Genomic DNA, 15,072 nt, shown 5'->3' with positions numbered 1-15,072 from the left:
CATGGCAAGGCAAATGATCCCATTTCACCATGTTTTGAGAGTTCTCCCTCATCCCCTGCAATTTTTGGCTCAATATGATAGAGGTTGTCATAAAGATAGTTAATTTCCTTCAAGTTTATGAAAATATTCAGGTAGGAATAAGAAATTTGTAAGTATGCCTGACAGAAAAAAAATGGCAGCATGAGCTCAACTTACTGGATACTGCAGGTCTATGCCAGGTACGTTATAAATGGTCCAATCACATAAAAAATGGTTAGTAAAACTTGTACTTTATGGGATTCTCAGGGCTCAAGGCTTTAGGAAATTTGATTTCACTAATTTTCATGTTCCAAACTGTGTGGCAGTTAAAATCATGTGCTAAAATAAGATGGGATGAAGCTTATATTTAATGCTTCTAATTCACTGGAATCTAAAGGCAATGTAGACCTGAAAAGTATTGTCATTTCTCTGGATCTGGTAACCCATCATAAAGCAAATGGTACTAAGGTGGCAGAACATATGTGGAAAAGAAACCCAGAACTATTTTCTTAATAAACAAATGAATGATCTTAAGAAATAATAAATAGGCATAAAATGCAACTTGTAATCTTCATTCTCTTGCACAAAATTTTCTGTTCATCAGTTCTTTCTCCTTACATTTTTATGAAAAAGAACTGTAATTTTTTCCCCCACACTTTTAATTGTCACAATTTATACATATACAAGCAATCTAGTTTTCTTTAAGGAGATTACTATGTATTTGATAAATTTTAAGTTTCAGAAAAAGGCATGTCACTCCACCATATAACACAGGAAATACATTTTTTTTTTTAAAATACTTTTCTTGGATATGCAAATGATAGTCAGAACTGAGTAGTTTATATATGAACCTTGGGCAGGATAATTTTATTGAATTAGATTTCAAAATTTAGGTAAGCCTCTACAAGGCAATGTTTCTTCTTACTGCATTGGAAGAAGTCAATGAGAGGGAGTTTCAATGACAAGGAAAACCAACAAACTTGATAAGAGACCTTAGAGAGAACTCTGTTGAAGTATTTCTATTGGTTCACTCACAGCAGGGCACTTCTGAGAAATTGCTGCTTTTAGTGGAGTTACAAAGTACACTTAATGCAGTCCAACACACAACAAGAATTTCACTGGTAAAATGCAAGGAGCAACGAACAATAGAAGTAATGTTTGCTGACTGTGGTGATTTTTCCTATTGTTCTTCAGCTATCATGAAAGTGTATGAAGACTTTTTCCTTTACAAAGGGGGAATATATCGACACTCCCAGCAAGCAGGATCTAAATGGAAAACTCATTCAGTCAAACTCCTTGGGTGAGTAAAGCACATTCTTTTACCTGTTTTCTCTGCCAGTCATGAATGCAATATAATGTCAATGACCACTTTGGAACCCAAAGATTTGACTGTCACAGATGGAACACTGCTAACTCCCAACCTAAGACCAATGTTTCATTTTTGCCTTGTCTACGAATTTTAGAGGGTATTGAAAAGATGTCTAGATCCATCACCTTTTAATCTACTCTTACATGTGTTAAAAAACTTCAAATATGTTTATAGAATAAGCCATTAAACCCCATACAAACACAGTTAAACCCTTGCCCCATATAAATTTATCTGTATCTATCTGTCTATACATACATACGCACACCATATAAAAATACTTGGTTGGGTATTCACAAATATTCCAAGTATTTATCAAGTTGTGAACATAGTTGATATAATTCTCTTCAAATATGCCACCAAACAGAATGCAAATAGAAACATAAAAATTGACAACGACCTCCCACTTAAATGGCACAGATTACTGGCACAGCAGTCTGGGCTCTCTGTGCCCTGAATAGAAACCAGCTGCTGCTCAGATGCTACTGATTTTATTTGGGAAACTGCTTCAGATGCATGTGTGTAGTAGACTAGTGGATTTCCTCTCCAATGTAGACCAGGGCAACTATGTTAAGAAGGCAAGTATCTAATAATGCATGTACTTGAATTATTGAACACACCATGAAACTTTATTTTTTGCCATGGAGGGAATATGCAAAGATGAATTTATCAAATCAGCTATTTAATACACAGGAAAACAACTGTAGAATCTCAAGCAAATATTTTATTGGTGATCTAGAATGTCATATAAATAATGATTCAATGTGTGCTAAGAAGATTACTGGGAGTATTTTAAACAAGTACAGTAATTTCACGAATACAAGCCGCACCAATTTGACCAAAATTTTGGTGGAAACCCGGAAGTGCGGCTAATATTCCGGGGCGGCTAATCTATTAACAAAATTCTAAAAGCTGCCAACACGGAAGTGAGAGCCCGCGGCAGCCCCAAGCCAAGCTGGAGCCCGGCCGCCCCGGCAGAGGTGGGAAAGCCTGGCAGAGGCGGGGCCAGCAGTGTGGGGGGCGGGCGGCAGAGCCTGAGCCAGCAGGGCGGGGGAGCCCGGGAGAACTGGGGCTAGCAGTGCAGGGGAGCATGGCAGAAGCAGGAAGGCCGGCGGGTGGGGCTGCCTGGCAGCGGGGGAAGCCCAGCATAATCGGGGCCAGCAGCGTGGGGGAGCCCGGCGGTGCGGGGGCCTGCAGTGCCGGCCAGGGCGAGGAAACGCGGCGGCGGTGCAGACGGGAGGGGGCGGCCGGCGAGCCTGGTGGCGGCGGCGGCAGCCCTGCCGGCGGGGCGAGCGAAAGCGGCCCTCGCGAAAGCGCCGCCACTCGCGAAAGCACCGCGAACCGCGAGCCGCGAACCGCGAGCCGCGAGCCGCGAGCCGTGAGCCGCGAGCCGCGAAAGCGCCGCCGCGAGCCGCGAGCCGCGAAAGCGCCGCTGCGAACCGCGAGCCGCGAACCGCGAGCCGCGAAAGCGCCGCCGCGAACCGCGAGCCGCGAGCCGCGAAAGCGCCGCCGCGAGCCGCGAACCGCGAGCCGCGAAAGCGCCGCCGTGAGCCGCGAACCGCGAGCCGCGAGCCGCGAAAGCGCCGCCGCGAACCGCGAGCCGCGAACCGCGAGCCGCGAACCGCGAGCCGCGAAAGCGCCGCCGCGAACCGCGAGCCGCGAACCGCGAGCCGCGAAAGCGCTGCCGCGAACCGCGAGCCGCGAACCGCGAAAGCGCCGCCGCGAACCGCGAGCCGCGAACCGCGAGCCGCGAGCCGCGAACCGCGAGCCGCGAGCCGCGAGCCGCGAAAGCGCCGCCGCGAGCCGCGAGCCGCGAAAGCGCCGCCGCGAGCCGCGAACCGCGAAAGCGCCGCCGCGAGCCGCGAAAGCGCCGCGGGGCGGGCGCGGCGCTCGCGAGGCGCGGCGCGGGGCGAGCGAAAGCGGCAGCGGGGCGGACGGCGAGCCCGGCGGCGGCAGCCCTGCCAGCCGGGCGAGCGAACGCGGCAGCGGGGCGGTGCTGACGGGAGAGGGGGGCCAGCGAGCCCGGCGGCGGCGGCAGCACCACCCGGCCAGCCCCGCCGAGCCGTGGCGCTGAGCTGGGCCACCCGGCCCCGTCGGCAACCATGAGCGGGCCGAGCCTGCCTGGCCCCGCCCCGAGCCAGTAAAGCCCGCTATGCCGCGATCCTCTTACTAATTGGCCAATTTGTGAAAGCTGCGCACGGATTCTCGCGACGAACGAAAGTGCGGCTAATATTCGGGGTGCGGCTTATCTATTGACAAAGACAGCAACATTGTCGAGGCACCGGGGGTGCGGCTTATAATCCGTGCGGCTTGTATTCGTGAAACTACTGTACTTCAAGAACATAAAATTTCAAAATAAGGTGTATTTTGTGCTTGTGATCTTAGTGAAGACATCTTCATGAAGGGCATGGGAATGCCTGTGGTTGTGGAAATTGCTGGCTATGGATTACAAGAGTGTGCTTGATAGTGGCTTAGAAGCAAAGAAAAGCAGCAGGGTTATGTAAGATCATTTTGATACAGCTACAAAAAAGTATTGACTCAGGCTAATAGAGGAAAACTCCTGAATTATCATTATAAGGAATATTGTGAAGCAATGAAAAAGAAACACTGGAATTTAGTGTAGAAAAATGGAGCACTGAATTAGGAGAAGATGTTTATGGAGGACAGATGGTATGTGTTGATTTTGTGGGTGTATTTAAGCAGTGAGAAATCAATAACATTAGACATTAAAATTTGCTGTGCAATTTGCATACTTTAGCTCTGGGATGAGCTGCTAGAAGGCTGTGTGTTCAGGTGTTGGGATGGTTGTGAAGTATCCTTGGAGCAAGCATAGGGTGATGACAACTATTCCCTAAGACAAGCTGCTCTACATTTGGGCAGAATAACCTACCCAGATGGTTGATTATGCTAGAGTGGTACCAGGGGATAACGTGGTGGCTGAGGGGGGAGAGTAGAGGAGATAACTAATGTGCCAACCGTATGCACCAACTGTATGATGTTTAAAAAAGGGAAGTGCTGGATTCCACACCTGAGATGGGCAACCCTGGATGTGAGGACAGACTGGGAAATTAGATGCTGGAAAGCAGTGCCACAGAAAGGGATCCTGGCTGATTGAATGTTGAACATGAGTGGGCAGTGCCCTGGCAGCCAGGAGGGCCAACCCTGTCCCGGGTGCATCAGGGACAGCATCACAGCCAGGCAAGGGAGGGATTGCCCTGCTCTGCTCTGAGCTGGGGCAGCCTCACCTCCAGTGCTGGGGTAGTTTTGGGCACTGCAATATAAGAAAGATATATTAAACTATTGGAGAGAGTCCAAAGGAGGGCAGTAAAGATGGTGAAGGCCTTGAGGGGAAGCCACATGAGGAGCAGCTGAGGTCGCTTGGTCTGTTCAGCCTGGAGGAGACTGAGGGGAGACCTCACTGCAGTTACAGCTTCTTGTGAGGGGAAGAGGAGGGGCAGGCTCTGATCTCTGTGGTGACAGTGACAGGACCTGAAGGAATGGCCTGAAGCTCTGTCAGGGTGTTTGGGCACTGGAACAGCTCCCCAGGGCACTGGTCACAGCACCAAGCCTGACAGAGCTCAAGAAGTGTTTGGACAGTGCTCTTGGGCACTTGGGGTGACTCTTGGGGTGTTCTGTGTGGGGCCTGGAGTTGGAGTCGATGGTTCTTGTGGGTCCCTTGCAAGTCAGTATATTCTGTGATTCAGTATTTCTATGCTCAAGTGGATGCTGATTTAAATGGGAACTGACAGGCTGTGCAAAGAAAAGATAGCAGTCCTTAGGGAAGGGGCCACTCTGAGCAAAATCTGAGTGCCTTGACTGAGACACAGGATTGTGTTAAGTAGTCACTGCTAAATACAGAGTAGGAGGAAAGATGAATAATCTGATGTACTGAAAAAGGATGTAAGAAGTGAAGGAAAAAGATGAAAACTGAAGACGATATATAGGAAACCTCAGACTTGTTCAGTGTTTAATATGTGGGGAATGCATTTATTTAATAAAACATTTACTTATTTTGAATATTGCTGAAGTGTCCAATGGATACAACAATATAAAGAGTTACCAATCCTTGAATTGTACATACATTGTGGCCTCCAAGATCGTACCATATAAAAATATTTTCAAAGCTGTTTAACTGCAAAAATGAAATTAGATCTTGAAAAGTTAGTAGTTGTTGGAGCTTTAAGCTAGGAGTTTCTAGCAATCATAAATCCAGTCACAAGATGTGGTTCTGCATCATGAATTCTAAACCACTTATTTGTATAGATTTTAATGTCTTCAGGATTAAGCCATCACTTTTTAATATAATTTATTGGTTTCAATGAACTTGAATGCAAAATATGTGTTGTGGGTGTAAGTCTTTTGTCACTCACATATAGCTTGGAACGAAAGGAAAATTTAAAGTGCTTGACCTAAATAAAAAAACTCATGGGAATCTCATAATAGTTGTACTTCAGATAAAAATACTGATGAATATTTGCATTTTGCTTAGCTGAGATGGTTCCTGGAGAGACAAAAAGGAGCAGACACATGCTGATAGATAGGCTAAAGAAATACAGTTTTGTGTGGGTTCATGCTTATTGTAGGCTCATTTTTATTTATAATCCCTTCCATAAAAGAGATTCAATACTTCTAAAAGTCATAGCAATGACTGACCCTATTAAGCTGATATTTCTAATATCTCAAAAACGTCTTTCAAAATGCCTTAAATTACTGGTGAATTGTGCAGCATATAAGGCAATGGAGTGATAAAATGTGAACACATTTTGGTGAAACTTGCAAGAGCTATTTGTACAAAACTAGAAATGCACGTATAAACTGCCTAGTGGATCATTGGGCCAGAAGGATTTTAAATGTTTAGATTGGCTTCCCTTGTTCTGCAACATGAAATTGCAAATTATTTTCTATCATTCAAAGGCTTATTTATAAAATCAGCTGTGACAAGACTGGGAGTCTATCTCCAGTGAGGTACTGTGTGACCTCAGGCTCAGGGGGAGAACATGAAAAGATGGAGTACCATGGAATAAGGAGAGGAAAATGTGGAACAGCCAGATGGAGGTTGTTGTGGGTAGCAGAGTGTCTGAGTTTGGTCACAGCCTCTCTAGTGAAGTAGGGCTTTCAGTAGTCCAAAGGTAGGATGGACTGACCCACTAATACTTAGAGAGAGCAGGATCTCTCAGGCAATTTCTGTGTCAGTATTCCAGACAGGGAATAAGCAGAAAAAGTAAGTAATGGAGACTGGGATACATAACAGCTAAGTTTTGACATAGAAAAGTTAAATTCCTATGCTTCTGCATGTTTCCCTTTGTCATTTATAGGCATTGAACTACCCCAACTTAAGTATCTAAAGGTGAGCTGAATAGCTTTGTTGGATCCGATTTCTCCTTGAAGACTATAAAATAATCTGTGGAATAACATCACACTTAAATAGCTGACATGAAAAATTCTAGATTAGATTAGAGAAATCCCATATGCAATGGCATCATCAAGTTGCTTAAAACCAAATTACTGGTGTGTTATCTTAATAGTAAGATAGTATTTCCAGAATGTCTTGCATATATGTGTATGTACATACATGCATATATGGATCCATACACAGGCAATTACAGCTCTTAATGACACCAGAATGAAAATCAGCTAAAGAGGCACAGTGAAACTGCAAATGACAAGTGGGACTAAGTAGGACAAACTATTAGTTTGGTAATTTTCATTTTTTCATCTGCACTCTCCTATTTTAAGAAGACTGATAACTGAAAAATTAGATAGAACTGTCATTTTTATCTCAAGGTCTCTTAATAAAAAAAAAGACTAAATTCACATCAAAGATGAACTTAGTGGTAAGTTTCTTTCAGATCTGTACATTTAAGCTAGGATTTATAATCAAACCTGTCATATTTATTCTATACAATAATCTCTGCAAATTTTCTTTTTGTTGGTTTGTTTTTTGTTTGCTTTTGTTTTGTTTTGTTTTTTTGGTGCTTTTTGTCTTTTTGTGGGTTTTTTTGTGGTTTTTTTTTTGTTGGTTGGTTAGCTGGGTTTTTAAAATTTTATTTCCTCTTCTTTCTAGTCTTCTGGCTTTCTTAGTTCCATCCGGGAAAAGAAATATAATGTCCATAGCAGAAGAAAACCTGGGGCAAATTTGTTGGTATAAAATGCCATAGTCTGTTTGGTAAGGAAAGTACAGTTCAGTCAAGGAAGTACATTGGATGGAGTAGCTGTGGTTTTAGTTCAAACAAATCTCTTTTCAAAGTTAGTGAAGTAAAGCATCCATCATGAATGTTTGCAGCTTGTTCAGACAAATCTCTGAGACTTATTTCTGAATCACTTTAGTATCAATGCCAAGCTACAATATATGATCCACACCTCACTAAAAAGCTGCAGATGCTGAAGTCATGGCACTGAAAAATCCAGGAAGGTCTCAAAAGTCCATGCCTTTGTCTGCAATTAAATCTATCGACTATCACTTTAAGGCTTGGAGGAAACAAGGAAATATTATTAAAAGCCTTGATAAAATCTTTCATCAATAAGATAAATTTTCAATGCTTGGAAGGAGCTCAGAATGACAAAAGGCTTTAATAAGAGGGCACTGAGATATTCATTAGCTGGAAACACATTTCCCCTCTATTTTAATTGTCAGTTCACTGGAAGATTTAAGTGGAATAATGCAGCAGATTAAATGGCTTAGCCAATACTAAACTGAAACTTCTATGCCCTGAAAAAACATTGGTTGAATGTTTAACACAAAAAACCATACTAATGGAGATAAAATTGGTATGTGAGGCAAAGAGCTTGTGGTTTGTTGAGGAGACAGCCAGACAGAGCAACAGCATTCTAACATTTAATACATAGTTAAATGATTCACCTATCCAAAGTCTAAAGTCCAAAGTCTTGACTACTGTTAGTGACATCTGGGGCTTTGGCTTTGGAGACTCTGTTTTTCTCTACATTTTTCTCCTTAGTTGCCCTCACTCCAGCTGACACTCAGAATAACTAAAAACAAGTAACATCTTAAACCACCAAAAGTCATAATCCAAACTGTTTTGTTCTTGAATAAAGAAACCTGGGCTTGAGTTCCCGTTTTCTTTCATGGGGAAAAATAATTATTTTTTCATTGTCAGACAATCAACATCAGGTATTATAGTTAAAAATTAAACAGCAAGACTCAAACATTTTACAGCAAAGAGAAATATATGAGGAGATCAAGGGGAAAAGATAAAGTGTCTGATGATTCATGCAATTAAATTCATGATTCTGTCACCCATACAATTCCTTACAGTAGGTCTGTGGGATCTGTGGGAGTGATTTAACTATTGGCTCACTGACTGAATTTGACTCACCTCTTATGTTGAAAAGTCTGTGCAAAACTACAATTTCAAGTTCCAGCATCCATTTTCTAAGAAGCTTTCTCTTGTGGTGAACATTAGTCAGTGACTAATCTGTTTACTTTTAATGCAAGATTAAGAATTAAACTTTTGTCTAATTCAGTAGATAAAATTGCTAGCTTTTCAATTGTACTAGGCTTTTGTGATCCAGCACTAACAATTGGACATGACCCACAATAGTTACACATTTTTTTCCTCTGGTAGCATTATGGCAGTTGCACAACCGAGTCCAGGGAAGAAACTGAGAAAAATTTTGGGCTGCATATATTTCTGTCCAGCCAGCAGTTTAAATCCTTGGTTAATGCAAAGTATTGACTTCTACTAATAATTACTAAACTTCAGAAATTAGCTTGAGATCTAAATCTGCCATTCCTCTTTATTTTTAAGGCTGTATTTGTTTTCAGTTCATATCCTCAGCCTTAAGGAGTCAGTTTGTATAATATTATTTAGCACACTCCTCCGAAGCCTTCACCGTATTTGCTGTTAAGAGCATTTTACCTACAAAAGTGAGTGTAAGCACACTTGAACATATTTTCTGTTATCTGCCAAAACACCACAGTTTTGAAGCCACTGCTGATAACCCTTTTTATTGTTAGGTTATATTTCCCATTTTTTATTATTTTATTCAATGATTAATTATCAGCTTACTTTTATCCTCATAGTTTTCTTTATGCTTCTTTTGTGAAGTCCACCTTCAATTTAGTGATGTATTTTATTGAAAGCCAAACTAGAGAACGTTCAAATAAAACCAATTTCCATTCTCTATAACACTACTGAAAGTCTCAGTATTCTAATTTTTTATCTGTCAGGCAGAGTTGTGTATTCAGGGCCTGCTCCTACAGATTTAATATCAAGGGAAATTTATTACTGAAAAGGACAGAAAATAATTTTATATAGGACCACAAACACTCATCCTTTCATTTGAAAGAGCAACAGAATACTTTTTACAGAGTCATTTGGAGCAGTTTTCCTTGGAGTAAATGGAAACACATTGCTTCGTTTTTTCCTGAAGGGCGACTGAATGTGGTTTTCTGAAATTACTTTTTTTTAATTGAAGATTGTGCTAGTTTCTTTTGGAAAGGCTACGTGGTGTATTTCTCAGAGAATATTTTTGCCAGAGAGAAGTAAAATCCCTTTTAAAAGTAATTTTCAGTAATTGATAGACCTCCTTAATGATTTCTTAAAATCTCTTATTTTACTTCTAAATAAAAATAGAAAGTTTGGATATGAAATGGTGTCATGATTTAAGCCCAGTTGGAAATTAAGCAGTCATTCTCTCAACTCCATCTCTCCCCCTACACATCCCAGTGGAATGGGGGATAAAATCAAAGTAAAACTCGTAGATTAAGAGAACAGTTTAATGATAAAAAATAGTGTAAAATACAATAATAATGGCAACTGATAAGAAAAAGGGAAAAAGAAATGCTTTACAATGCAATTGCTCACCATCTGCTGACCAACACCGGAACCCCTTCCTGAACCCAGACTGGACACATTTCTGGGTAACTTTCCCCTGATAATGTATTGGGAATGAGTTCTATAGGTGGAATATCCTTTTGGTCACTTTTGGCCACCTGTACCAGCCAGGATCCCTTCTACGTTATTTTGCATTCCTCTTTGCTGGAGAATAATTAGAGCATGAGACAAAAGGGAAAAAAAATATTTAGCAAAACCCAAAACATTAGTGTATTATCAATATTACTCGCATTCCAAATCCAAATCACAGTACTGTAGCAGCTACCGAGAAAAAATTAACTCTATTCTAGCTGAAACCAGGACATGCTATTGAGAGGTTTACCTAAAATACCAGAGGTAGGGACAATAATGACCTAAAGCCTTGCAAAAATAACCCTGAGAAATTCCCTGTGTGTCCAAGTCTAATGATATCCAGCATATCTTTGATTTTAAAATGTAATTCATTTAGAGTAAATATCAAGCTGGAATAGTCAGGGAAAAAAAAAAAAAAAAGAAAGTGTGTGATTCAATTATTTTGGTAATCTTCCAGAAAATACAATGTTGTTCTCTAATGGATGTTGTCCAAGAATGTGTCAACTCACTGTAAAGTCTCTGTTAGTTCCTCCTGGGAAAAAAATTCCTCGAGGAGTTTATTTACTTCATTAAACTCCTTCAGGATTAGGCCTTTTTGGTTGGTTGGTTCGGGGTTTTTTTTGTTTAATTTTGGTTTTGAAGATTTTGAGGGACCAATCAGCATTTTCTCTGAGCTGCTACTCTGCAATGATCTGGAATGCTATCTAGAGTAAACTGAATGCAGCCATTGCTACTGCCACTGGAGGCCAAGTAGGGGATGTGGAAGGAGACCAGAGGGGGGACCACCAAAATGTATCAGGAGACTCTGCCCTATCTTCTCTTTAACCACCCTTTGCAAAGAAGAAGACAACAAATATATCTGCCCTGAGCCCACTCTCCTGAGGGGCCTCTTCTCCTGAACAGAGCCACTCCCTCAGCCTCTCCTCATACATCCTGTGCTCCAGACCCCAAACATTTCAGTGGACTCCTGCTGGTGTCGCTCCAACCTCTTAATGCCTTTCCTGTGTGGGGAAGCTCAAGACTGAGCACTGGACGCAGAATTGCAGTCCCAAAAAATCAGTCACTTCTCTTGACCTGCTGACTGCACTCTATATTTTAATTTAATATAGTTGTATTTAGAGTATTTGATGAATACCCATAGACATTGATCAATGATAAAGCAGTTCTTTCTAAACTGTAAATAAAATGCATATGTCAAGTGCCTATGTATCTTTGATGACACAAACCCTGGGAAACTAAATTCAGTTGTAGTCAAGGATAAGAAAAGGGTCCTTTTCTATCTCAGCTTCTAAGTCTTCTTTCATTTAGAAACATTTCTGAGAATCAATAAATTCCTATCAATGTATGAAGCTAGAAGTCGACTCTTTTAGAAAATAACAAATATTAGAACAATATTCAATCACAAGAATGTGACCCTTGGGATCTGGTCATCATCCTACTCCAGCAAGAGGGAGAAATTATGTGTAGTTTGAAATGCAGGAATACATGAATATAAATTCAAGGCAATTTTTCTGTCTTTGAGACTGATGTAAATATTGGACTTTCACATTGCAGCTAATGTATTTTTTTTTAGTAAAATGGCCATGAGTAAAGAAGTAAATCTGAACCTGATATGAAATTCAAAAGCCTATAACTTTTTTTTTTTTTTAATGTATGATCATCACAAATTGTATCTGAAATACATTTGGCAAAGAAATGGCAATTGTTGATAATCCCCGAGCATTCATGTGGTAATGAAAAGAAAAATGCATCATGAGGCCTCTTTAAAAAAAAAAAATTGCGCTCCAGGGTCATTGTGACAAACATTGTTTTTATGATTCCTTGAATTTAAAGATTGCGACTAAAATCCACACTTCATCTCTCAGTCACCAATTTGTCTTCCTTTTCTTTTACCCTTTGGCTGAAAGTGCAGGTGTTCCATGTAAACGACAGTTCACTGTTAACCAAGGAGAGTTGATGCCACTGTTGCTGTTTAAATAAAAGAGTGACAGAAAAATCCCAATTTCCCCATTCACATTGTGGGATTTCTCATCAAATTTTTGCTGGTTGCCTTTGAAAACGACTGGAGCACTGCAAATACAGCTCAAACATGCAGTGTTGATGGGATATACACCAGTAAATGCTCTGTCAATGGCATTTGATATATCCTAGGATTAATTTTACACTGGGGAAACCATCTAAAAGTTCACATCTTTGGTTTTCTGTTTATTTGCCCTTTTATAGGCACCCAACCATCATGAGCTGTGAATAGTAACTAGACAAGCATCTGCTGCATAAATTCAAAACAAGAAAGAGCTCTTTAAGCTCCAGCAGAAAAACCCCATGTACTTAGCTACCTAAGGTGTGCAGTGCAACTCTTGCTCACTGAAACACTTCCAGGTGATTGGGTTGGAACTTCTGCCCTGTGTATAAAGTGAGGTCTAAAAATCAGAGTACTGCAGGGTTCAGCTACAGCTATACCCCTATGAAAATCCTATTACTTGTCAGGTGGGGAAAATGTCTTGTATGATTTCATATATGTCCACAAAAGTTAGCATGCTCTCAAAGATGACAAAAACATCAACCCCCCGCACCATGCAATAAAACAGATTAGGCTCTCAGCAGTTCAATGTGAGCTGAGAAAAACTAGGAATATTTTCAGTCCCAACTCACCAGCTATTTCTGTAAAGGTGCTGGAGACTTTTAACAACAGATATTCCTAGGGATCTTCAGCTGAGTTGAAGAAATATTGTTCACATTATTTTCAATACTCCTACACAGTTCAGCAGGAGAACTCTCGAGAAGAGAGACTCTGTCAATGAAAACAGGTTTTTGCAATGAAAAACTAGAACTAGACTTTTGTTAAGTTTTTGTAATAACTAATGGGAATTTGACTTGTGGTTAGCGGGTCAGCAGGTAACCTCACTTGAATCATCATGGTTTGTTCTGATACTGGCAATTACGACAACTACCTAAGACATGCTTTTGTTTTCTGGTTACTTGTTTCATCAAAGTACCATTCTTTTCTAAAAGGTGGGGAGCATTACGTGACAAAAATGGACAGAAACAGAAGTTCTGGGTAAGTGAATACTTACGACTGTGTTTTGAAGCAGAAGAAAAAAATCTCCACAACACAGTTCATCTAAAATCTACTTCTTTACTTTCATTGACTCTCTCTGCATCTATTTTTCTCCTTTGCCTTAAAGAGTCCTGCATAATTCTATTCCCTCTCTGGCAACTTTTATCATGCTGACCCTCAAACTACAGCATCACCTACCTCAATTTTAAAGCCTATTTCATCCCACCTATATCAGTGTTTTTTCCTATGCTGCCTTTTCTGTTTCAAATCTTATCCAAATTTTCAATTGTTATTAAAGATTTCTATGAAGAATCAGTTAATTTTGGTGCCTCTAAATGAAAGTCAGTAAAATTAATCAATAGTATTTAAACAAATACTTGGAAAAGATAAATTTTCTGTTTAAACAGCGTTGGCAATTGTTATTCAGCCATCAGAATAAGTCCCAAAACTAAAACCAATTACACTAAGAATATTTCCTTTAAGTCATTTAGAGTAAGTAAATTTTGTCACTTGGATTATGACTAACAGCTCATCCCATTATTCCTGGATTCATCTGAAGGTACTTTGGTGCTTACATAGCTGATGGCAGGGCTTATGGCAGGTAGTTTCACTGGTATCAAAGCCAAAACCTACTGAGACTACTGAGACTTCATCAGAAAATAAATTGCTCAATATGTCAATAGCTACCTGACTATAACATAATTTTTTAAAAGTCAGCTTTATATATATATGTAAATCTATCTTTGATGTATTTTTAACAGGTTAGTTGCAATTGGAATTCTGACCACTGTTGCTTCAATAACTATTTTTACCAGCAAAGAGTTGAATAGTCATGTAATGATTTCTGCTTCAATTTTTCAAACTGTCTTGTAGAAATACTATTCCTTTTTTTATGAACTGTGATTTTGGAATTGAAATTTTGATCTGACCAAAAAAGGAACAAATTATTAGAAATCAGAAAAAGATACATGTTAATTCTCAGTGCACCCAATCTGAGAGACTTTGTTTCTTAAAAAGAAAGCTAAAAAAAAGATTCATTTTGCACTTTGCATCTTGTATTTTTAAAGAATAATATAAAATGAAAACTGGTAATTTTTTTCTGCTTTGTTTACTTTTAGATTGCTGCAAATTCCTGGGGAAAATCATGGGGAGAAAATGGTTATTTTAGGATTCTACGTGGACAAAATGAGTGTGATATTGAAAAGCTGATTTTAGCTACTTCGGGACAGCCATAATTTATCTGTACTATACTCTGCTTGATGTATCTATTCTTTCCATTGTTGTATATTGAGTGTTTATGGGGAAATAATAAAGTCTTCTCTCTGAGTTACCTTTCTATCAGCCCTCATGAGGTCTTCCTGGAACACACTGCAGTCATCATAGCACTCCTGGATTTCACCTAGTACAAGCTCCCCTTTAGTCTAAAAGCATGTTATATCCAGGACTACTGAAAACCTTGATGTCTCACAGAGCAGAAAGTTCCCTTCTGATTGAACAATGCCTGAGAAAATGGAGTTACACTGTTAGCATTAATCTCTTTGCAATAAATAATCCAATCAGAAATTACTTCAGAAATATTATGTGCTCTTCCAAACAGAATTTGCTCAGACAGCTCATGGTCATACTGGATAGTAAATTCCAAAGAAATGTAAGTAGTTCTGATCCTGTAGCTGAAGAATTATTTGCTATCTACCTTACTTACA

General features: G+C 40.2%; 1 protein-coding gene across 1 annotated transcript in view; it reads left to right on the top strand.

Annotated features, from left to right (window-relative positions):
- The window catches only part of TINAG (tubulointerstitial nephritis antigen), a 41,405-nt gene extending 26,700 nt beyond the window's left edge, over window positions 1-14,705 (top strand). The window contains exons 9-11 of the mRNA XM_033056198.1: window positions 1,213-1,318; window positions 13,324-13,369; window positions 14,488-14,705. Coding sequence (XP_032912089.1) covers window positions 1,213-1,318; window positions 13,324-13,369; window positions 14,488-14,604 — 269 coding nt within the window. The 3' untranslated portion in view covers window positions 14,605-14,705. The remainder of the gene's footprint in view (window positions 1-1,212; window positions 1,319-13,323; window positions 13,370-14,487) is intronic.
- The last annotated feature ends 367 nt before the right edge of the window (window positions 14,706-15,072 follow it).

This window comes from Catharus ustulatus, chromosome 3 (genome assembly GCF_009819885.2).
Source record: "Catharus ustulatus isolate bCatUst1 chromosome 3, bCatUst1.pri.v2, whole genome shotgun sequence".
NCBI classification, from domain to species: Eukaryota; Metazoa; Chordata; class Aves; order Passeriformes; family Turdidae; genus Catharus; species Catharus ustulatus.
The sequence above is the reverse complement of the archived record's forward strand: the minus strand, read 5'-3'. Positions and strand labels throughout refer to the sequence as shown.